The sequence below is a fragment of the Hylobates moloch genome, unplaced genomic scaffold (genome assembly GCF_009828535.3).
Source record: "Hylobates moloch isolate HMO894 unplaced genomic scaffold, HMol_V3 SCAFFOLD_11, whole genome shotgun sequence".
Taxonomy (NCBI): Eukaryota; Metazoa; Chordata; class Mammalia; order Primates; family Hylobatidae; genus Hylobates; species Hylobates moloch.
This window is the reverse complement of record NW_026652286.1, coordinates 33707863-33733180: the sequence shown is the minus strand read 5'-3', so window position 1 is coordinate 33733180 and position 25318 is coordinate 33707863. Positions and strand designations below refer to the sequence as shown.

The window sequence follows — 25318 nt, the reverse complement described above, 5'->3', positions numbered from 1 at the left end:
AGAGGGTCCGGAGTGTAGCTGGGGGTTGGAGCAGCAGCCTCCTAGGCGATGGGACAGAGCCCACAGGGTCCGGTATGCCGCGGTTTCTTCGTCAGACCCTGGGAATCCAACGTCGCAAAATAAACACGGCCGCGCCGCTAATCGCCAGTTCGGAGGAAACAAAACAGCGCTGCGCTGGGGGATCTGGGCAAAATCAGCCCTCCCTCCTCCCGCTCCTTCGCCGCGGCCCTCCCCTCCTCGCGCTGCTCTCGTTCGCTTGGCTCAGCTCAGCTCAGCTCAGCTCAGCGCAGCTCCGCGGCCGCCAAGCCGAGGCGGGCACGGTCTCCGGGTCGCTGACGCCGGCCCCGAGCTCCCTCTCTCTGCTGCGCCTCCGCCAGGTCGCGCCTTCGTCGGGACCACTTCGGGCAGGAGTCGCGTGGCGAAGGCCCGCGGCCGCGGCACAAAGTTGGGGGCCGCGAGGATGAGGCTGTCCCCGGCGCCAATGAAGCTGAGCCGGACTCCGGCACTGCTGGCCCTGGCGCTGCCCCTGGCCGCGGCACTGGCCTTCTCCGACGAGACCCTGGACAAAGTGCCAAAGTCAGAGGGCTACTGCAGCCGTATCCTGCGCGCCCAAGGCACGCGGCGCGAGGGCTACACCGAGTTCAGCCTCCGCGTGGAGGGCGACCCTGACTTCTACAAGCCGGGAACCAGCTACCGCGGTAAGTGGCCGCCCGGCGTGGCATTAGGAGCGCGGGACCCGGTCCCCGGAGGGCGCCGACCTCGCGGTGCCGGAGGAGGGCGCGCGGTCTCCGGGCGCGTGGCGCGGGTGCAGCCCGGCAAAGGCCCTTCTGTCCTGGCTGCCCTCGGCCCTTGCAGCCGCGCTCGGCGCAGATCATAATCCAGCGTCCCGGGCCGTCGCGGGGGCCGCAGCCAGGAGAGGCAGCCCGCGTCTCCGACGCGCAGTTCCCAGGCGGAGGATGTAACTGAGCCACGCGTCACACCGGCCTGACTGCAAGGGAGGCTCGCTTCTCCCCCGGCCGTCTGCAGGAGGGAAGTAAACCCGCATTTCTCCAAATCGGTCTGGAGGGGACCGAGGCTTCTCTTGGTCGGGTCCCGGGCAAGGCAGCGACTCCAGCTTTCCCCGCTGTGTCCCTGAAGGAGAGGGTACCCGATTCTCAAAGACCGGCCCTGGGCGGGACAGCCACTCCGGCTTCCCCGGATAGGTCCCTTCAGGAGAAGGGACTTTGGCTTCTCCCTAACCGGTCCCGGGGCACGGGAAGGAGGGGCAGGGACAGCCTAAAGCTCCTCGAAAGGGTCCTTGGAAAGAACCCCAAATTATTTTCTCGTGGTCCCAGACGAGATAGAGGATCTTGGGTTTCCAGAACAGGTTCCCAGTGGGGACAGGGTCCTCAAAGAGCTTGGGGTAAGCTCCGAGCTGGAAGGGGAATTGGATGAAGATGGAAAGAGAAGCCCCGAGGCCCGAGGCCTGCTCCCTGGAGGCCGGGGAACCTTGGCTCCGGCAGCTCGGAGTCTCCGCGTCCCAGGGATGTCGCGCCTACGCCGCTCGGCTGAGAGCGGGGTTTCGGGAGCTCAGGGAGGAGGTGTCCAAGCAGGTGAGCGCCTCCTAGGCAGGACAGGCAGCTCGACCAGCACCGACCTGAAGACGCCTGACTCTGTCCCCACGCCCGCCACCTCGCTCCTCAGCAGGGTCATCTCCCCAGACATCGTTTCCCCGTGCAGCAGCCGCCGCTCTCCAGGTGGGGGACAGGTAACCAGGAAGGGAAGCGAGCCTGTCTGGCCTCACCTTGGGTCCCGCCAGGGAGCGTGTCCCCTCACCCTCGCCCCTTCATAAGTCAGCTCTGGTGCTAAGCAGGGAGGAGCGGGTCACTGGGGCACCTGGTGGGGCAAATGGGCTCCCCAGCTGCTGTACTTTCCTCCCCGCCTTCCCAGTTCCCCAGAGAGCCTTGGACGGAAGCGGTGGGAGCAACACAGGAGAAAGTTTGGGGCAGCGTCAGCGGGCGCCAGGGCCAAGCTGGAGACCAAAGCCAGGGGCCACCCTTCTTGGAGCACTTTTCCCCCTTTCCCGGGTTTGTGTCCCTGACTTTCTCCACCCGGAGCTACCCAGAGCCGGCTCCTTGGTGCCCTTGGCACCTTGGCGTGCTGAGCACTTTGCGAGGAACAGTCTGACCCCGGCGCGCAGCTCCGCGGGATCCTGGGTACTTCCCGGCCCAGGGCGGGACAGATTTTGGGCGAAGAACACCCCGAAGAAAGATTCTGGGCGGAGAACACCCCGCCCAGCCCGGGAGGGAGCGCGTGGCTTGGCACCGCGGCTAGAGCGAGTCGCGCCGACGGGCGGCGACTGCCACTCGGTGGAGCCAGGAGGCGGCCGATCCTCCCTGTGAACCGTAGGGAAGCGGGTGTGAGTATGACTTCAGTGGCCTATTCGGCCCTCCCCAAAACTGAGGACCTGAGTTCACAGGGGAAACTGTCCCCGCTCCACGTCGCAGAGAAAGAAGTGGCTCTGGAGTGCAACAGACTTGGGTTTACTCGCTGTGTAACCTTGTGCAAGTCATTTAATTTCTCTGCACCTATTTCCTAGCTGGAAAAAAAAAAGCTGTTTATCCACCCTCTCTTGATGGTAGGGAGTAAATGAGTTTACAGAGGTGAGTACGCCTGAGCTAAAAGAGGTGCCTAATAAGCGTTGAGAGTTGAATGTGAGGCCTTTATTGGGTTACTAACGGAGGTAGGTTCTTGATTAGATTTTTGTTTTTGAAGAGTGTTGTGCGTTTGAAAGCAGGTTTCCTCAGCTCTCCTCCAGTCCCATTCATCTACCAGTGGTTATTTGGGTCCTCATGAATAAATTGAATGAATGAATGAGGTATTTTTTCATATCAGGAGCCTTGCCTAAGACTGTTGCTAATGCAAGCCCAGGAAGATTTTTTCAGTGACTTAGACTAGTCTGAGGTTCAGGCCAAGTGTACCCAGCGTCTCTTTTCACGCTAATCCTCCGTGTTTTAGTTGAGCATTGGCAGCTGGTGGCCCTAGCACTGGGAAGGAGATACAGCTGGTATTCACGGGGCCAAAGAGGTTTCAGAACTACCTAAAAGTCCAGGGCCAGCAGGTGGGGAACTGGGACTGGATAGGGAGTGTCCTGGACTTTAACCCTGCAGGCTACTCCTGCCCAAACAGCCATCTGGACTTTGACACCCCAACTCAGGCTATAGATTGGGCAATCATCTTTTCTCCCTTCTTATGGCTAAGAGACCTTGAAAGAGATCTTGCAGGAACCATGCTGAGGCTTTCCAAGTAAATATTCTGCAATTAGCAAACCTGATTCTGCCACTCAAAGTTCGAAAGAAAAGATACTGGCCTAGTTTGTGACATTTTCTGTTGGCTCCTTCTTTCTTAGAATAATTATGTTAAAAGTAACTCGAACACATTCTGCTCATTGTCCTGACTTAAGGCTGTGAAGCTGGCATTCCCCTGGTGTTCTATTTGCTTTTTAATTTTTTCCTGAATTAGGATCCCTCACAATCCTTGGAATCAATGACTTGTTTTCCTGCCTCAAATCTTTGTCCACAGTATTCCAGTTCATCCCCAAGCAGCTTCTGTTCTTTGTGCCTGCTGTCTAAGTACAGTCTTTAGGTACTCCAGACCGGAATAAAATGGTCACTATTAAAAAAGACTGAAACATGGAGTTTCTTCCCCAAAACCTGAATCCAGTTGAGATCATTATTTTGTCTTTTCCAAGTTGTTGGTATTATATTGATTTCCTTTTCTCTCCCACCACTTCTCTCTACTCTCCCTCCCTCTTCCCACAGTCCCCCCTCCCTCCAACGGCAATAATTGTGCTTTAGAAAGCTCTGAAAGGCCTGCTCTGTTTCTGAGCAGGGCCTCCTTTGAAAAGGAGATTACAGTGATTAAAAATAACAAGTTGAGGATCCTCAAGGGGCTTCCCTTATATAGGAGGACAATTCGCAGGACCAGCCTTTCCCAGATCACAATTTCAAGCCAAACAGAAGAAAATCCACTGAAATGTTCAAGAATTGATTGAAAATAAAAGAGGCTCTTTTGTCTTACCAGAGGTCTGTTTATTAGGAAAATAAAGTCAGACTCTGGCTAATGAGAGTGGCTTTTCCTAGATGTTTTTTAAAGGGACATTTCAAGGAACTTGATGGGAAAAGAATGTCCAGTAGAGGTTTCAAAAGCTGGTCCAACTTCAAGCATAATTGAGGGGTTTATCCTAAACTGGGAGGTTTGGAGACCTCCAAAGCTGCATGGCTTTTTCTTTGTCCCACACTGAGACACACACTGACCATAGGGGTAGACACCTCAGCCTGGTGGAAAGCGCACAGGCTTTGATGTTGGGTGGGTTGGTTTCAGGTCCTCCTTGGTCACATATTCACTGTGTGACCTCAGGAAGCCACTTCACCTCTCTGAGCCAATTCTCCATCTGTAAAATGAGGGTGTTTTGATTTTTTCCCAGCATTCCTGTGAGAATTAGAAATAATTCATGTCAAAAGAAATTGTCACACAGTGGTTGCTAAAAAAATATGTTATGAGATGATTATTTTGGAAATAGAAAAATACTTAGCAGCAAAGCCCTGGATAAGATATTGTGTTAAGTTCTTCCTACTCATCTCACTTATTCCTTATAGTACTTTGAGGAAGTTTCTCATCGTTACTGTTTTATGGATGAGAAGACTAAATCTCAGAGAGGTTTATTTCTTACCCATGGTCACACAGCTAATAATCAGCAGAATCAGGATACAATCTCAGGTCTGTCTGACTCCTAAATCTGTGCTCTTAACCAGTCTTATGTGCTGACTCAATGAAATTAGTTGGGAATAGGATGAAATTCACTCAGCTACCCTCAGCCTTATGGATGGTGAGCCTTCCTTTAAGGAAAACAGAACAACAAATCAAGATAGTAACTGACATCTCTCAGGAGAATTACTTTATATTACTACAAAGTAATATAAAGTGATAAATCCTTATTCACATTTGCTGTTTTCTCTTGTTGGCTTCAATGTTGCATTTCCCCATGAACTAGAGGATTAATTTAGAAACATGAAGAACCTTGTCAGTCTTTGGCCAATTCCTTTTGTTTGTGGGGAAACAAAAACAAATTGGATAGGAAAAAAAAAAAAAAACCCAGAAAGAAAAAAAAAGAAAAAACAGATTTGACTGTTGTTTTATTTTTACATACAGATGTTATATGACCATGCCTGTAAAAGTATATGTTTGGAAAGGACATATTTAGGATCTGAGAAATTTACACAGGATGAGGTCTTTTAACTAAACTATGTCCTGGGTGGTGGAGTTTTTAAAAACTTAAGTGCTGCTGATGATATTATAATTAAGCCACCCCTCCTACCTCTCTTCCCTTTTTTGCACCATTCCCTGCTTTTTTTATTATATAACTATTTTTAACCATTACTTAAGTATTTAGTTCAAACTGATAATAAAAATTAGAAAATGCAAACATAGCTAATGCTTAATGGTTGTGGAGATTGTTTATTGCTCTGAGTTTTAGGAAATGAAAGAAATAAAAACTACAAAAAAGCATATCAAAATGGAATTTTTCAAGGTTTAAAACTTGAGTACTTCCCCATACACAGATAAGTTGTTTCATTACAGCTGACTCTTTCAGTTGCATCAAGAAGCTATAATCACTGATACGTTTACCACTATGGGCTGGTATATCAGGAGCTTTTCACTCTCACACTGTCCATTTGCTTGTTATACAGACTGTCACATATATATAGGTCAATTTCAATTTCTGTTGTGAGGTGAGGGGACTCTTACCATGTTATGTTAGTCATAGTACAGGCTAAGCTCATGTTACTAACAGAATCCAAAACACAGTGTTTTAAACAAGAGGTAAATGGGAGATGCAGCATGATGGGAGGCTTTGCTCCATAAGGCCATCCAGGAACCAGGCTCCTTCTGCCTTGTTTCCCTGACATCTTCTTGCACTCTGCTGTGCAGTTGGTGGCTACTTAGCTGTGTGTGGCTATGAAGTACTTGAAATGTGGCTATTCTGAATTGAGATGTGCTGAAGTATAAAATACACAATGACTGCTGAAAATTTAGTATAAAAAGAGTAAACTTCTCATTAATTGTGTATTATTACATATTAAAATTATAATTGTATAAAGTAAAATACACTAGTTAAAACTAATTTTGCCTATTTTCACTTATTTTAATGGATACCTGTTAACAAAATTAATTTCACCCAGCTTGACCTTGTTTCTACTGAACAGCACTGTTTTAAGTTGTTGTTCTCCTCAGCACTGTTACAGCCGAGGAAAACCTCTGCACATCTGTATTCAGTCAGCATGCAGGGGACTAGGGGGAGAGGAAGTAGAGGACATCAGTTTTCTTTTAATAATGTGACCCAGAAACTGCAGCCAGCACTTCTAAACACACTGTTGGCAAAAATTAAGTCATGTGGTCATACCTAGCTGCAAGGGAGGCTGGGAAATACAACATTTAGCTGGGTAGCCACATGCCCAGCTAAAACTTGAAGAATTTATTTTTCAAAAAGATGAAACAGAAAGTAAATTTCTAAGGATCATATTAACAGTCTCTGTCACATATTTTCACGCATAGTCACGTAAAAACACAATATATCTTACTCTCTCCGTGAAAGGTCAGCTAGGTGGGTCAACTTGACAACATATAAACTGATGTTCCTGCTAAGAATCAGCAGAGGTAGCCAGATGCAGTGGCTCACACCTGTAACCTCAACACTTTGGGAGGCTGAGACAGGTGGATTGCTTAACCCTAGGAGTTCAAAATCAGCCTGGACAATATGGCAAAACCCCATCTCTACAAAAAACAAAAATTAGCTGTGAGACACATGAGACATGTGGTGTCTCATGCCTATAGACCCAGCTACTCAGGAGGCTGAGGCAGGAGGATCTCTTGAGCTGGGGAAGTTGAGGCTGCAGTGAGTGAAGATTGTGCCAGTGCACCCAGCCTGGGCGACAAAGTGAGACCCTGTCTCAAAAGAAGGGAAAAAGCAGAGACAGGAGTGCTGGGGTGTGTATGTGCAAGCATGTGTTGTGGCTTCTTTTGTCTCGTTCTCCTTTCTCAATAAAAGAGGAAGCAGCAAAGAATGAAAGGAATGAGGATAAAGTAAATCAAGAAAACAAAGGGGTGGTGTGGGAAGAGAAAAAGAAAAATGAAAACCCACTGGGGTATACATTCAGAATGAAAATGAAAGAAAATGTTTGAGTATGGCAGAGCCCCATTAAGATGGGACTAGAGGGCTAGATACAAGAAGAGCCATGGAAAGCAAAAATCACGTAAGTCAAAATTAATCCTTTGAAATTATACATAAGATATAACCCAGATACCAGCTTCAACCTAGCCTTATCTAAACACCCTACCCCCAGTATTTCTGTAAGTGAGGAATAGAAACGAATTGGCATGTATCAATAAGTCTAGCACTTCTAGTTTCCCTCCAACACTGGAAGAGAGCAATGTTTCCTCAGTGGAGTAGCAGATAAACCCTTGGTTTGCTCTGACATGCAAGTACAAAATCCTCATCATATGATGGAGTGAGGGAGCTGAGAGGCTCATCTCATGCTCACTCAGGCACATGCGTGCATTGAATGGAGTAGCAAGTGGCCCAAGTCATTTAAAGCATTACATTCTCTCTCTTTTCTCCTCCAATAGTGTGCAGTTGTGTTTGATTTTTACCAAAGGCACCTCTCTTGAGCATCTATGGTGTCAGGAAGCTTGCTATATCACATAAAAAGCTTTTTGTGATGCTTGCCAGCTCCTGCTGGTATAAAATGCCCCAGCTTTACAGGATGTTTTGGCAGGGATGGAGTTGGGGTGCAGATAGGACAGGGCAAGGAGTTAAGTGGGACCACTAGAAGTCCTTTGTGAGGTCTATGTAGAGCAGGCTTCTACCTTTCACAGAATATTCATAACTTCCATGAAATGTTCAGGAAAACTTAAGGGACCTACCCACATCTACTGATTTTCTTGAGGCTAGGAGACCCATAGGAAATAACTTGAACCCTCCCTACAGTTGTGGTTGAGATATTTGCAAATATGTCTCATGGACTGGGTGAGAGAAACAGGGAAGAAGAGTTCCAAGAACAAGTCACCATCTGTGGGGCAGGAGTGTGGGCAGGTGGGCAGAGTCACAGCAGGATGTATGAACCAAATGGTGATTCTAGGTGCTACAGGAAGGTCTTTTCTCCTCCTCTTCCTCCTCCTCCTCCTTGTCCTCCCCCCAACTCCTGCCAACACTGTCCTTTGAATTTTCCAAATACACTAAGCTCATTCCCTCCCCAGGGCCTTCATCCTTGCTCTTCATGCCTGGGATGATTGTCCCCAGATCTTTGCATGGCTGACTCCTTGTCTTTTAAGGGAATCTCTTTAAAGAGGCTGCTCTCACTACCAATTTATGTTTCCCATCACTTTCGCCTGATTTTGTTTTCTTCATAGCCTTAAACACTCTCTGAAATTCTCTCGTTTATTATCTGCCTCCTACAGCTAGAATACAAGCTTTATGAGAGCGAAGACTTTGTATTTCTTATTTGCCATTTTATCTTCAATTCCCAGAACAGTGCCTGGGCATAGCAGGCATTAAATCATTATTTGTTGAAAAAAATAAATTATCACTGAAGCCCCAAGAACCCTGGTGTGAGCTCTCTAAGAGAGCTGGATGGAGGAAGGGGAAGGTATTTCTCTCTCAGCCAGAGAGAAAGGTGAGCACCCAAGGGATGGCAGACAGGAAGCAAGGAGCTCCAGGTGGTGGCAGCAGAGAGAAAGGATGCCCAGTGCCACAGGGGCATTGGCCAGAGGCTGAGAGCAGATGGCCTGTGTCCAGAGTGCAGACCACTGGGAGGGAAGAGAGAGCAGTTGCGTCATGGTGGAAGCCGAAACGCTGCTGCTGCGGCGTGAAAAGCAGAGCAACAGCAGGCAAAAGGGCAGAGGCAAGGGGCTGCCAACCTCAGAAACTGGCTCTGAGAAACTGGCTCTGAGTATCTGGAGAAGTAGGCCTGAGGGGATTATTGAGCCATCAAACCTAGACATCAATTATTAAAGTGACTTTCCCTAGAACCAGCACATTGTGAAGTCATTTGTAGTACTTTCCAAACCTAGCTATGCCTTTGGAGAGTGCAAAAACTAAACTAAATTTAGTTTAATTAATTTAATTTAATTTAAAAAAGTTCCTGGGCCCCACGCTAACAAAAGGCTGAATTCCAGGAATCTTATATTCTTCTTTCTTTTTTCACTCTTTTAAAGGAAAATGATGAGACATAAAGAAAAGGTGGCCCTTTTCCTATGAGCATGCTTCCCCATCACCATCTCTCCTAGCCCCAGCCTCCCACACACTTTAGCACCTGGTCACATCATTGCCCTATCCTGTTTCTATGGGACACACTCATTTAGTGACCAGTGGAATATCCTCAAAGCCAACATGACTGCAGCATTTCCTGCTTGGCAGTAGGGTAATGGGGAGAAGAGAACCATGAGCTTTCCTTAGGTGGCCACACTCACAGACTGGCGAAGCTTGAGCCAGGGCTGACTTGCTTGTACTTCTCTGCCACCAAAGTCTGCCTCCCATGTAACTTTCACACATCTGTTCAAGTTTCTGTCCTTTGGAATCAAGGAAAATAAGGTCTCCCCTGGGCCATATGTCAGCCCTTGAGATGTTTGTGAATAAATAGCTGTTATGGCTTCTCTTCTGACTAAAATGCCCCATTTCTTTAACCATTCTTTGTGGGTTGCAGTTGCTTGCTCCCATGTACTTTGTGCCCCAGATGTGGTCTGTTAGGGCCAGGACATGATAAAATGATTATCTCCTTGTCCTGGACATTGTGGTTGTGTGAAGCTTGCCAGGTCTTGTGTTTGCCATTTTGGCAGCTGTGCCGTAATCTGGAATCACACTGAGCTTGCAGCCAACTCAAATTTTGCAATTTTCTGGAAGGCCTGCTTCCCTCTTTAACCTAGATTGGTGAAAATGGTCCTTAAACATAAAATTTGACATGGTTTATCGTTAGATTTAATCCAGCATGTTTGGATCCATCCCTGTAGCTGTCAGCCATTCGTGAATCTGTATTTGGTCCCGAGTGATTTATTCACATAATCTAATTTTGGATTATGCACAACGTTGATAAGAAAGTCTTGTAAATCTTTATCAATGAAGTTGATAAGAATATTGAGCAACTCAGAGTCTAGGATAGAGCCCTCTGACATTCCTTAGAGTCTTTCCCTAAAGCTGATATTTAGCTAAATAGTTTTGAAGTCAACAGATCTGCTGTCATCCCAATGACATTTACATACCAACTGCCACCCCCACCATAAGCCACCTCAGTTTAGTTTTGAATACTGTTTCCTGAGCCTGCTGGTGATTCTTATAGTTTAGGCAGAGTGTTTTCTTTCTTTGCTTGGAAATTAGTCAGGACTCTTTCCACTGCAAGTGATAGGAACAAAGTCAACCTAACTAAAGCAGAAAAGGGAATGCACTGATTCCCGTATTTGCAAAGCCCAGGGGTGACTTGCTTCAGGCATAAATGGATCTAGTGACTCAAATGGGGTCATTCCATCTCTCTCTCTCTCTGTCCCCCGTTCCCTCCTTTGCTCTCTATCTTTTTTGTCCCTCGCTTCCACCTTCTCTGTCTTGCTCCTTCCATCCTCAATCTCTTGGCTGTGTTTTGTCCTCATTTTTTCTTACTACAGATAAACTTTCTCCAAATGACAGGGAGGATAGCTGCCAGCAACCTTCAGTGAAGATCCTCTTAGCTCATCCTGGGACTAAAAGAAAAGCCCCTTTCCTTCTAACTACAAACTGAAACGTCCCAGGGAAGACTGTGATTAGTCCCGTGTGGGTCACATGCCCAGGGCAATGGCATGGAGATAGACTGGATCTGGATCACAGTCACTTTTGTGACTTGATATTTGAGGATGGAGGATGAACTGTGATTGGAAGCCCCAGTGACTATAGGGTCAGAGTAGGGGCAGCAGTGGGGGTCCCCCAGAGCTTCCTGGCCTCATCCACATTCCTAGCTACGTTCTCTTGGCTGACACATCTCTACCTCCCCAGAGGCATCCTTCCCATTATTCCTCCTGCTATCCACATGTTGTTCAGCTCAGGACCCATTCATCCGGCTCTGAGCTGTTCCACGACGAGGTCACACAAGGGGGAAAAGATTAACTTTTATTGAGCTGCTGCAGTGCACTTCATTGCATTATTTCCTTGAATCCTCATGACAAATCCACGAGATGATAATTGTGATCCTTATTTCACAGAGGAGACTGATTTATTTTTTAATATATTTTATTGATTTAGCAAATGTTTTTATATACTTCCTATTACCAATTCATTAATTGTCATGATGACAACAGGAGGTAAATACTATTAAATATTACTGCCGTTTTACAGGTAAGGACATGTAGACAAGGAGAGCTTGAGTAACTTGCCCAAAATTACACATAATAAACAGGGAAATTTGAACCAAGTCTGTTAGCTACGTCTGTTATAAAAAAATGACCCTTACAAATTTAAGTATGCATGATCTTCAGTTTGAGTGGGAGAAACTTCATCTCTGCCTGGGGATGCTGAGAACACTGGCTGAAGAAGGCCATCCAGGGGAACAGCATAATCCAACCCCACCATCCTCACCGGTCACTTTTGGATTCTCAGTCTTGCCTTCCAGTCTTCCAGGCCATCACCAGCAAATCTTTTCTTGCCTGACCCTGGCTAGGTGGCCTGAATTACTGTGCCAAATTTTTAAATAGAAATATATGAGTTGCAGCTCCTCAGAGCTCTGGAAGTTGTGCAGAATAGAAAGGGGAGCACTGTGACTAACTTAATGTCCCAACAGTCTTTATAACTCCGTGTTATAAGTTAAAGCAGAAGCTGACGTGCATTGTGGTTGAGATGTGTAGCAAGACTGGGGCATTTTGGTAACACGTAGCAGGTGGATGGCAGGGGCTGGCCATAGGATGGAGCTGGGACTCAGAGTCTTCTCATTGAGGTTGGAGTTCTATTAATAATTCTGAAACCCAAGAGACAGAGTGTGGAGGAAGATGGAACTGGACAAGATCCAGTGAGGGTAATAGGCATAGAAGATGAATTTAGGTAATAGTTTATTAGAGTTTTTGTTAGAAGGTTGACACACCAAAAGACCCAGAAAGCTATCTGGTAATTAGGTAGGGTAAGTGTACCCAAGGATGGAAAGAACTCTGCCCCGGGTCGGGATTTGAGGCCAGGCTCTAGTGTGAAATATCAGTCTTCATATAAATAAGGCAGGCCTTTGTTACTGATGTGGCTTTTAGGGCAAAGCTGTAATTCAATAATTACACAACCTCCAGCCTGATCTTCCTAAACCGTAAATCTGAATATGAAATTTCCTAGCTCAAGCCCTTCAGTACTGCCTCATCTCCCCGCCCCAGGGTGATATCCACACTTCTTATCAAGGCATTGAAGGCCTTTGATCATCTTCTCCCTGCTTATCTTCCTCACCAAGCCTTTTATCACACCCTTCCTCCCAGAATGCAACTTATGAAATACAGAATCAGTTCTGGTTTCCAGGGCCAAGACTGGCCCATCACGCCTTTCTGCTACATGGGATGCCGTTGATTCCCTTGTTCACTGGATAAACTCCTATTCTTCATTCAACTTACAACACAGATACTACCTCCTCCTTGAAGCCTCTTCGAATTCACCCAGATAGAGGCAGATGTTCTCTCCTCTGCAACCCCAGAACACATTGTTCATACCTCCATAACACACTTTACATGTTATAAAAAATATCTGTTGATATATTTTTTCCCCCAGGTACTAGACTGTGTGCTCCTAGAGAGCAGAGGCCATGTCTTTTTTACTCTCTGTCTCCAGGGCTGTAGCACTGAGCTACTGTAGACCAAATGCTCAGTAAAGATAAAAGGATGAGGGAGGTTGGAGTATTGTTCAAGGTAACCCATGGGAACTTTGGAAAAGGGACCAGAATAGGAATGAGAAAACTATGAATTTAAGACAAATAAAACCTTTTTTTGTTCATTCATTCAACAAGTATATATTGAGCATTTACTGTGTGTAAAGTGGTATGCTAGATACTAAAGATGCAGTGGAGTTCAAGACAGAATTTGTTTCTGCACTCATGGAGAGTACAGGTTATTAGGGGAGACAAGCATTTAATAAATAGTTTCATAAACACATATTGAACTAAAATTGGGTGAGAGGTATTCCAGAAAAGTAAAGAGGTATTGTGTGGGGGTGAAAGGGGCAGGGAGGTCCTCACGGTACACTCTATTTTGAGTGTCATGGGCTGTAGGAAGCCTTGGTTTATTATAAGGACTTACCCAAATCTCCCCATAACCTGAACTTGTAAGAATCGTCCCCAAAGCCAATTCTCTCCATTGCAATCCTCGCAGTGGTCCTTCATTGGCACCTACTAGAGTTTTTCTTTGGAGATTCAATCATTGTTCCTGAGGACCAGCTCTTTGAAACACATTGTTGGGTAATCAGCCTGATGAGCATTATGATCTTTTATCATAATCACAAATTTCATCATAATCTTCATCCCCAATATCACCATCACCACTCACCACCATCACCATCACCATCATAAATACTACCACCATCATTAGCATCATCATCCCTTAAAATTCTTGAACACTTTACATGTTCCAGGCACTGGGATAAATATTTATTTAACTCTACGTTCCTATAAGAAAGGCGATATCATCAACCTCTTTTTAAAAATAAGGAAATAGATTAAGTAATTTACCAGATATCACATAAGTGGTAGCTCTGGGATTCTAATCCTAAATGTTTGCTCTTAATCAGTTCCCCGTATATACTCACAAGATGGCTCTGAATGGAATTCCTTTTTTTTAATCCTTCATAAGCATTTTTCTTTAATTTCTTGGATCTCTTAATAGCCTCTCAGGGGAGGCAATTGGGAGGAGTCATTAGAGAGAAGATTCTATTATTTACTGCCAAGCAGTCATTTTAGGTTATTACTGGGACTCAGAACACACTGCACATTTGTGCCTTTCAAAAGGAAGTTGTATAATGAGGTTCTCTGGAAAGATAGAGTCTCCTCTATTCCTTCAAATTATACTGTGTAATAACATCATCACCAGTGATAATTATGGATTAAAACCCCACACTGAGTTCAGCTTCCAGAGCCTCCATCTCGTGTGTTATATTTAATAGGGTAGTGTACAACCTTAGTTTTCTAGTACCTACAGGAATGCAGTATTATGGGAAGCCGAGTTTATGATTAGCCCTTTAAGCACACTGCACAGATGTACAAAAGTTTGGATATTTATCATTCAGAAACATTGTTTAGGAATCTTTTAATCAAAATATAACTTACATAAGGAAAAGTTTACAAATGATAGAGTGTGGTGAATTATCACATGTTGAATATACTCATGTAACCAGAACCCAGATCAAGAAACAGATCATGACTAGCTCTTCAGCAGCATCCCTTGTGCTGCCTGCATGTTGCACTCCCTCCATTTCCTGTACATGTTACTACTATCCTGACCTCTAACACCATGAATTACTTTGCCTGTTTTTGAGCTTTATGTAAATATATATAAATGTAATCATACCATTTGTATTCTCTTGTGCCTGTCTTCTGTCACTTGAGATTACGTTTGTGAGATTTATCCATGTTGCATGTGGCAGTGTGTGTTCATTTTCCTGACTGTGAGGCATTTGGTTATATGAATATGCCACAATTTATATACCTATTCTAGGGCTGATGGGCATTTAAGTATTTCCACTTGGATGCTACTACAAATAATGTTACTGCTAATATAGGTATCTTTGGTGCACATATATATGCATTTCTGTTGATTTAAGATGGTATTGCTGGGTGATAGGGTAAGAGTATGTTCAGCTTCAGTAAACACTGATGAAGAATTTAGCAGCAAAATTGCTAATTTTCACTTCTATAAACAGTGCGTGAAAGTTCTAGTTAACATCACTGGATATTGTTAATTCTTTTAAATTTAGCCAAACTGTTAGATATTCAGTACTATTTCATTGTAGATTTAATTTTTATTTCCCTATTGACTAATGAGGTTGAGAGCCTTTGCATATGTTTATTGGCCATTGGGCACCTTCTTTTGTGAAGTATTAGTTTGTGCATTTGTCTTTCTTTTTTTTCTTCTGTTGAGTTGTCTGTCTTTTTCTTATTGATCTGAAATAGTTCTTTATATATTTTAGATACAAGTCAGTTTCTGGTTATATGGTTGCAAATATCTTCTTTGACACTGTGACTTGCTTCTTCACTCTTGATAATATCTTTTGATGAGCAAAAGTTTGATATCACCCCATTTATATATCTTCTCCTTTATTGTGAGTGCTTTTTTATGCTCTATGTAAGAAATCTTTCTTACTCCAAGGTCATTCGCATTTCGTTTCATGCTGCCTTCTTAAAACTTTGTTTTGCTTTTCACATTTTGGAGTGTAAAGTGCCTCTAAGAATTGTCCTCACCTAATGCAAGGCAGCTGGACCTTTCATCTTAGGCAGAGTAGGCTCCAGTAACCTGAGGACCAGGGACACAAGAGCCACGGGTGCTGGCCACGGGAAGCAGAAATATATTAGTGCCAGGGTCACATTAAAATGGTAAAAAGGTATTTGAGGAAATCTGGGTGGAATATCCTTACTGTTTGTTACTTTGTCCTCTGTTCCCCTTCCTCCAGAATTGTCTTTAATGGCCTTGAAGACCACCCACCCTCACCCTAGAGAGTCTAAGACTGCTTTTTGGCTGTCTGTCCTTCAGAGATTCCCAACTCTGTCCCCTGATAGCATAACCACCATTTCTTTTCTTGACACTGAACATCACACTTTTCTTACTCTTCTTTGCTTTATTGTGCTTTTCTTCCCCTCATTCCTTTTTTTTTTTTTTTGACAGAGTCACGCTCTGTCGCCCAGGCTAGAGTGCAGTGGTGCAATCTCAGCTCACTGCAACCTCCACCTCCCGGGTTCCAGCAATTCTCCTGCCTCAGCCTCGTGAGTAGCTGGGATTACAGGCATGTGCCACCACGCACGGCTAATTTTTTGTACTTTTAGTAGAAATGGGGTTTCACCATGTTGGCCAGGCTGGTCTTGAATTCCTGGCCTCAAGTGATCCACCCACCTCAGCCTCCAAGAGTGCTGGGATTACAGGCATGAGCTGCCGCGCCCAGCCCCTTCTTCCTTTTTTTCTATCTGATCTTTTATAGACATCAGTAGCTCCTTTACTTTTGTGGGATGAACCGGCCAATCACAGCATGTCATTCACCTTCTTTATGTCTTAGAGTTCTTTGCTGTGTCATTCTGTTGGTGGCTCAAGGGCAGCTGCTACATTATCCAAGATAGTGGTTTTATTTGCTGGAGTTTTAGGGCACTTCATTTTCAAGGCTAAAACTAGTTTAAGGAATTTGGAAGACTAAATGCTCCTCTTCAACAGGAGGCTGCATATCATATTCACAAATATTATATGTCAAATGAATTGATTTTTTAAAGTTTAAAAACTTAATAATCAGTCAATATTTGTGGAAGATCCATAACATGATGCATATATTCGATTTGTGAAGCCATGGGTATAGTGTTAAACTGGGGAGAGTGGGCCTTCAATTCTGACCCTAAGTTGCCCACTGGATGATTTTATGATCTTAGGTGTGTCTGTTGACCTTTCTATGTTTTACTTTCCTATCCGTGAAATTGGAGGGCTGAATTAGAAGATACTTGAGATCCCTTGAAGTTCTAATAGTCTATAACTCCATATCTAATGTCCAGAATCTTAGCACTTTTATGCAGGCAGTAAAGTAATTTAAATCCCAATTTACATCAATTTAAAGAAACTTTAATTGAACATCTATTAGATGCCAGGCTCTGTGCTAGGTTCTGGGGATAAAAAGAGAATGAAAACCCAGCCCCTCTCCTGTATTAGCACAGTCCAGTGGAGAAGGTGAATCAACAAAGAATTGCAATTCAGTGCAAAAAAATACTGCAATTAAAGATTTCCATCTCGGGAGACTGGGAGTCCAATGGGAGGGAGGACCACCATTGCCTTGTTGAGAAGGCCCTTGAGCTAGATTTTGTTTTTGTTTTTGTTTTTTGAAATGGAGTCTCACTCTGTCACCCAGGCTGGAGTGCAATGGCGCAATCGTGGCTCACTGCAAGCTCCACCTCCCGGGTTCACACCATTCTCCTGTCTCAGCCTCCCAAGTAGCTGGGACTACAGGTGCCCGCCACATCGCCCAGCTAATTTTTTGTATTTTGAGTAGAGACGGGGTTTCACTGTGTTAGCCAGGATGGTCTCCAACTCCTGACCTTGTGATCCACCAGCCTCAGCCTCCCAAAGTGCTGGGATTACAGGTGTGAGCCACCGTGCCCGGCCAAGCTAGATTTTAATGGAAAAATCATTTCCTGGGTAGATGTAGGAAGGAAGAGTATAACAGACTTACAATTCCAGCTGCTGTAACAGGTGGCCCTCCACAACATAAGTTTATTTCCAGCTCATGCAAAGTACAGTATGGATGTTTCTGGTCAGTAGGTGATTTTCTGTGGGATTGTTTAAAATCCCCAGTTTTCTTCCCTCTTGTGGTTCCATGGCCCTCCTCCTGGGACATCAGAGTCTTCTGCTGGACCCTGCATTAAGCAGGCAAAGGCAGGAGAGTGAGAGTGCAGGGTCATGTGGAAAGCTTGTACAGGTCAGGCTTGGAAGTAGAATATAGCAGTACTTCCTTATCCGAGGTTTTGCTTTCTGTGGTTTCAGTTACCTGCAGTAAACTGTGGCCCAAAAGTATTAACTGGAAAATTCTAAAAATAAACAATTCATAAGTTTTAAATTGCATGCTGTTTTGAGTATTGTTATAATGATTGTGTCTTATTAGTTATTGTTGATTTCCTACTGTGCCTAATTTATAAATTAAACTTTATCATATGTATGTATGTATGTATGTAAAGGAAAACCATAGTAAGCATAGGGTTTGGTACTATCCATGATTTCAGGCATCCACTTGGGGTCTTGGCATGTGTCTTGGCCTTATCTGCAGGGGGCTACTGTATATCATGTCTGTCCATGACTTCCACTGGCAGAACTTGGTTATAAAGCTGACTTAACTGCAAAGGAGGGTGGGAAATGCAGTGTAGCTGTTTCCACAAGAAAAATGAAATATGTTTTGAAGAACACACAGCCTCTGCCACAAAGGTCATCCTACAGGATTTTGGGATTTTGTGCTGTGAAGAACTAGTTTTCTCTTGGGCCAATCTAATGGAAGTGTAATGTTAGACAATTGTCAAGATTGAGTTTCTGACCAGGGACTATCTTTATCAAATTGTGGTTATTGGGAGAGAGCTCACCACATCCCTGGTTGGTTCAAGAATCCCCAAGTAAGATAGCAGCTCACATATTTAACAGGTTCTGAAATGCAAGAGGGAGCTGGGTGAAGAGGGTAAGAGTTCTCACCTCAATGGATGAAGGCCTCCCCACTGTGCATGGCCTCTGTAACTCACAGGTCTGGGATATTGATGGAGAACTCAGGTCTATCCCATTTGACAAATGACAATAATTGATTCTTATACTTAAAACCTGCTTTCTTCTCTCTCTGCAGTAACACTTTCAGCTGCTCCTCCCTCCTACTTCAGAGGATTCACATTAATTGCCCTCAAAGAGAACAGAGAGGGTGATAAGGAAGAAGACCATGCTGGGACCTTCCAGGTAAGACCCTGCCTGGGCTTATTCAGTGGCTCTCCCTGCCCTGGGAGGTAGAGGCTGGAGAGGTACAAGTGTCTCAGGTGGCTTCCCATGCAGTCCCTTGACCATTGGCCAGCTGGGCCAGTTCCATTTGAAAGGGTCATCACGGAGCAAGCAGCAAATGCCGCACGCCTATCTGAGCAAGGTTGGCCACTAGGCAGGCCTTGCTTTGTCTCAGCAGATCACGGGGCTCTTCTCTGGGCCCACAGTGTCCTTCAGCAGCCAAGCGTGGGGAGATCACTTGGAGCCCTGGCTAGGCCTGGCTGTTTTGCCTGCACAGGCATTTCGTGATTGACTGGTTAATTCTCAAGTGTAAACGGAACAAGAGCTCAGGACCGCCAGGCTGGAGGGAGTTCAAAGCACAGGAGAAGGACTATTAAGGGAATGTAGAGATTGATTTATGAGGGAAGATTAAAAGAATTAAACATGCTTTACTTGGCCAAATGAACAGGGCCGAGTTTAAGAGGTGGTAATGGTGTTTAAATGTCAGTCCTCACAGAACAACCTCCTCAAGGGGACGCTTCGTTTGACTTTGCATGAAAGGGCACACTAAGACAAAAGTGGGTCAAGAAAAGAAAGGGAATCGCACAGACAAGGACCCCGACAGTGAGTCATATTTCACTGTGGAAAATTCTTCCAAGGGAAGTGGTAGGAACGTCATCCCCTTTCAGAGGTTTAGAAAAGAGCCGGCAAGTTGTCAGAACACATCCCAGAAGGACTGGAGTGATCCTAAGAGGAGGCCTGGCCAAATTTGCTGTAATTACTTCTCATCTCAGATGTCCATTGTTCTGGAATTCATTTTTATCTGGCATTTGCAAACTAAGAAGAAAAAAACTCAGGAAGAATACTTATACCCATAGCTGGCTGCTGGAGACTCTGGTACAATTTGTGGGCTCTGTGGAGGACCCTGACCCAAATACCTCCCTTATCCAAAGGCATCTTTTAATCCTTGTGGCCAGGTTGTAATTTTTAATCCTGTGATTTAAATTATTTTTCTGCTCTCTGGGATTCTAGGTTTTGGGCCTGGTGAGACTTAATTCCACGCTCACTATAATGTCCTTCTATGGCAAAGAACCGCTTGGCACGTATCTGAAAGGGTGACCCAATAATAATACTAGCAACAGCCAATATTTGTTGGGTACATACCATATGCCAGACACTATGCTAAGTGCTTTACTTTATCTTAGTTTATCCTGTCTTTCTTTAGTTTATCTTTGTTTAATTCTCAAAACAACCCTAGTACGTAGGAACTATTATCCCCATTTTTGGACCAGGAAATTGAAACTAGAGAGATTAAATAACTTGCCTAAGCTTGTTTAGTGCTTGTTTAAGTCCATTTTGTGTTTCCTATAACAAAACACCTGACACTAGATAATTTATAAACAATAGAAGTTTATTTCACTTACTTGACATGAGACTGGGAAGTCTTATATCAAGGTACCTGCATCTTATGAGGGCCTTCTTGCTGCATTATCCCATGGGGAAAGGCAGAAGGGTAAGAGAAGGTGAGAGCAAGAGGGGACCAAACTCACCTTTATAACAAATCCACTCTCAAGATAACTAATCTACTCCGATGATAACCACAATCCATTCACAAAGGTAGAGCTGTCACGACTTCATCACCTCTTGTTAGGCCCTACCTCTCAACACTGTTGCATTGGGGATTAAGTTTCCAGCACATAAACTTTAGGGGACACATTGAAACCATAGCAGCACTGTTCTGGCTAAATTCAGTAAGTTGATAGTCTTCTCTGACTCACAGTTGTTTCTGCTTAGCTTAATCCTTGTTCTTGCAACTGATTGGTGAATACAGGGCCCTGCTCATAGTGGGCAGTGCATAAATATTTGCTGAATGAGTGGATGAACATTTGACTCTTTCTGCTAGTGTCCATACCTCAGTCCTATTTGGGACTGTTGTTGAACTCCTATCTCTGTATGCATCCTCCCTTCTTCCTCCTCTTGGAGCTTCAGATATCCTCTCTTGTTACACAGCAGTAGTTCTCAGAATGCAGTCTCAGGACCAGCAGCATCAGTGACACCTGGGAACTTGTTAGAAATGCAAAATCTCAAGCCCATCCAGACTTACTGAATCAGAAACTCTGAGGGTGGGGCCCTCACAACCTGTGTTTTAACAAGCCTTCAGGGTGAATCTGATGCATGCTCAGATTTGGGACCCATTATTCTAATGAGACATAGACCAGCCCATCTAACGGGATGTCCTCCATCATCACGTCAGCACATCTGTCTGTTCCTATCTATTCTCTCATTGTTTCCACCAGCCCTAGAGGGATCAAAGTGGGATAAGAATATGAAAATGCCTAGCATATGATAACGACAATAGCTAATACTTAAATAGTGCTTGTGTGCCAGATACTGTTCTGAGTGGTTTACATTTGTTAACTGAGTTTATCTTCAGAGTGACATGATGAGGTAAGCATTATTATCCTATTTTCCACAGAAGAGAAACTTGTGGCAAAGAACAACTAAGCAACTTTCCTAAGATGCCCAGTTCTAAGTGATAAAGCTGGGGTTCAGACCCCAGCAGTCTGTCTCTGCGTACCTGCCTGTGACGACTGTGTATGCCATCTCTCAGTATATACCTGTTAAATGAAAAAATAAGGGCCCACTGTGACTTTTATGACAGTCTCTGTGCCAGGTGCTTTATATGCATTAGCTTTTTTTTCTCCTTAATTCTTGTAGCAACCTTGTGTGATCAGTATTGTTATCTTCATTTTTCCGATGATGAAACTGAGTCCCCAAGGAGTTCAGTAAGTTGACCAAGACAGTCCAGCATCTCAAGGGTCCAAACACTGTGCCAGTTTCTTATTTCTCAAACATTATCTCCTAACCCCTGCCCTGCCCTACCCTTGTGCCATCAAAATGCATGCTCCACTGGGGTTCCAATTGTCTCAGAGATTTGGAGGAAGGAATCATAGCCCATGCCCCTCATCTTACTTCACCTGCTCCTATGATATCTGGCCCCCATGTTGTCCCTTCCAAATCTATCATGAAAGTATTTTCTCTCTGTACCAAAGTTGTTATCTTTGGAGTCATTGATTTATTCAGCAGCATTTGTTGAGTGCCTGCTGGGCACTAGGCACTGAGTTAGGCACTGGGGATAGGGTGGTGAGGAAAACCGAGATAGTCCTCATGAAGCCTAAGGAGTCCTCCTTGTCATCATCCCATAAACTGACCTCTGTTGCTGAAAGTCAAGAAGTCATCCATTGAAACATAAGCAAACAATCAGAAAGGACAAATGCCATTGTAATTAAATATATATATAGTGATTTAACAAATACATAAAGACTTTTGTTTAACACCTTCATTTCAAATATGATGACTTTGAGGGCTTAACAACCACAAAATTCTAATATTCATTGATACATAATATTTAACATATTTGTTGGATACATGTGATATTGTTATCTATATAGAATGTGTAATGATCAAGTCAAATATTTGAGGTATCTCATCACTTTGAATATTTATCATTTCTATGTGTTAGGAACAATTCAAATACTCTCTTCTTGCTACTTTGAAATACACAATACATTGTTGTTAACTATAGTCACTCTGAATATTCTTTTTTTTTTTTTAAGTTCTGGGGTACATGTGCAGAACTTGTAGTTTTGCTACATAGGTATACATGTGCCATGGTGGTGTGCTGCACTCATAAACCCGTCACCTACATTAGGTATTTCTCCTAATGTTATCTCTCCCCTAGCCCCCAACCCCCCAACAGACCCTGGTGTGTGATGTTCCCCTCCTTATGTCCATGTGTTCTCATTGTTCAACTCCCATTTATGAGTGCAAACATGCGGTGTTTGGTTTTCTGTTCTTGTGATAGTTTGCTGAGAATGATGGTTTCCAGCTTCATCCATGTCCGTGGAAAGGACATGAACTCATCCTTTTTTATGGCTGCATAATATTCCATGGTGTATATGTGCCACATTTTCTTTATCCAGTCTATTATTGATGGACATTTGGGTTGGTTCCAAGTCTTTGCTATTGTGAATAGTGCCGCAGTAAATATACGTTTGTGTGTGTCCTTATAGTAGAATGATTTATAATCCTTTGGATGTATACCCAGTAATGGATGGCTGGGTCAAATGGTATTTCTAGATCTAGATCCTGGAGGAATCGCCACACTGTCTTCCACAATGGTTGAACTAATTTACACTTCCACCGACAGTGTAAAAGCGTTCCTATTTCTCTGCATCCTCTGCAGCATCTGTTGTTTCCTGACTTTTTAATGATCACCATTCTAACTGGTGTGAGATGGTATCTTATTGTGGTTTTGATTTGCATTTCTCTAATGACCAGTGATGATAAGCATTTTTTTCGTATGTCTGTTGGCTGCATAAATGTCTTCTTTTGAGAAGTGTCTGTTCATATCCTTTGCCCACTTTTTGATGGGGTTGTTTGTTTTCTTTCTTGTAAACAAGTTCTTCATAGATTCTGGATATAAGCCCTTTGTCAGATGGATAGATTGCAAAAATTTTCTCACATTCTGTAGGTTGCCTGTCCACTCTGATGGTAGTTTCTTTTGCTGTGCAGGAGCTCTTTATTTTAATTAGATCCCATTTGTCAATTTTGGCTTTTGTTACCATTGCTTTTGGTGTTTTAGACATGAAGTCTTTGCCCATGCCTATGTCCTGAATGGTATTGCTCAGGTTTTCTTCTAGGATTTTTATGGTCCTAGGTCTTACATTTAAGTTTCTGATCCATCTTGAGCTGATTTTTGTATAAGGTGTAAGGAAGAGATCCAGTTTCAGTTTTCTGCATATGGCTAGCCATTTTTCCCAACAACATTTATTAAATAGGGAATCTTTTCCCCATTGCTTATTTGTGTCAGGTTTGTCAAAGATTAGATGGTTGTAGATGTGTGGTATTATTTCTGAAGCCTCTGTTCTGTTCCATTGGTCTATATATCTGCTTTGGTACCAGTATCATGCTGTTTTGGTTACTGTAGCCTTGTAGTATAATCTGAAGTCAGGTAGCATGATGCCTCCAGCTTTGGTCTTCTTGCCCAGGATTGTCTTGGCTGTTGCAGGCTCTTTTTTGGCTCCGTATGAAGTTTAAAGTAGTTTTTTCCAATTCTGTGAGCAAAGTCAGTGGTAGCTTGATGGGGATAGCATTGAATCCATAAATTACTTTGGGCAGTATGGCCATTTTCATGATATTGATTCTTCCTATCCATGAGCATGGAATGTTTTTCCATTTGTTTGTGTCCTCTCTTTTGTCCTTGAGCAGTGGTTTGTAGTTCTCCTTGAAGAGGTCCTTCACATCCCTTGTAAGTTGTATTCCTAGGCATTTTATTCTTTTTTTTCTTTTATTATTATTATTATTATTATTATTATACTTTAAGTTTTAGGGTACATGTGCATAATGTGCAGGTTTGTTACATATGTATCCATGTGCCATGTTGGTGTGCTGCACCCATTAACTCGTCATTCAGCATTAGGTATATCTCCTAATGCTGTCCCTCCCCCCTCCCCCCACCCCACAACAGTCCCCGGAGTGTGATGTTCCCCTTCCTGTGTCCATGTGTTCTCATTGTTCAATTCCCACCTATGAGTGAGAACATGCGGTGTTTGGTTTTTTGTCCTTGCGATAGTTTACTGAGAATGATGTTTTCCAGTTTCATCCATGTCCCTACAAAGGACATGAACTCATCATTTTTTATGGCTGCATAGTATTCCATGGTGTATATGTGCCACATTTTCTTAATCCAGTCTATCGTTGTTGGACATTTGGGTTGGTTCCAAGTCTTTGCTATTGTGAATAGTGCCGCAATAAACATACGTGTGCATGTGTCTTTGTAGCAGCATGATTTATAGTCCTTTGGGTATATACCCAGTAATGGGAAGGCTGGGTCAAATGGTATTTCTAGTTCTAGATCCCTGAGGAATCGCCACACTGTCTTCCACAATGGTTGAACTGGTTTACAGTCCCACCAACAGTGTAAAAATGTTCCTATTTCTCCGCATCCTCTCCAGCACCTTTTGTTTCCTGACTTTTTAGTGATGGCCATTCTAACTGGTGTGAGATGGTATCTCATTGTGGTTTTGATTTGCATTTCTCTGATGGCCAGTGATGATGAGCATTTTTTCATGTGTTTTTTGGCTGCATAAATGTCTGCTTTTGAGAAGTGTCTGTTCATGTCCTTTGCCCACTTTGTGATGGGGTTGTTTGTTTTTTTCTTGTCAATTTGTTTGAGTTCATTTTAGATTTTGGATATTAGCCCTTTGTCAGATGAGTAGGTTGCAAAAATTTTCTCCCATTCTATAGGTTGCCTGTTCACCCTGATGATAGTTTCTTTTGCTGTGCAGAAGCTCTTTAGTTTAATTAGATCCCATTTGTCAATTTTGGCTTTTGTTGCCATTGCTTTTGGTGTTTTAGACATGAAGTCCTTGCCCAGGCCTATGTCCTGAATGGTATTGCCTAGGTTTTCTTCTAGGGTTTTTATGGTTTTAGGTCTAACATGTAAGTCTTTAATCCGTCTTGAATTAATTTTTGTATAAGGTGTACGGAAGGGATCCAGTTTCAGCTTTCTACATATGGCTAGCCAGTTTTCCCAGCACCATTTATTAAATGGGGA

The 25318-nt window shown here is 43.8% G+C and overlaps 1 protein-coding gene across 1 annotated transcript in view; it reads left to right on the top strand.

Annotated features, from left to right (window-relative positions):
* Window positions 1-251: 251 nt before the first annotated feature.
* The window catches only part of SPON1 (spondin 1), a 310767-nt gene continuing 285700 nt past the window's right edge, over window positions 252-25318 (top strand). The window contains exons 1-2 of the mRNA XM_032166548.2: window positions 252-698; window positions 18575-18681. Coding sequence (XP_032022439.1) covers window positions 461-698; window positions 18575-18681 — 345 coding nt within the window. The 5' untranslated portion in view covers window positions 252-460. The remainder of the gene's footprint in view (window positions 699-18574; window positions 18682-25318) is intronic.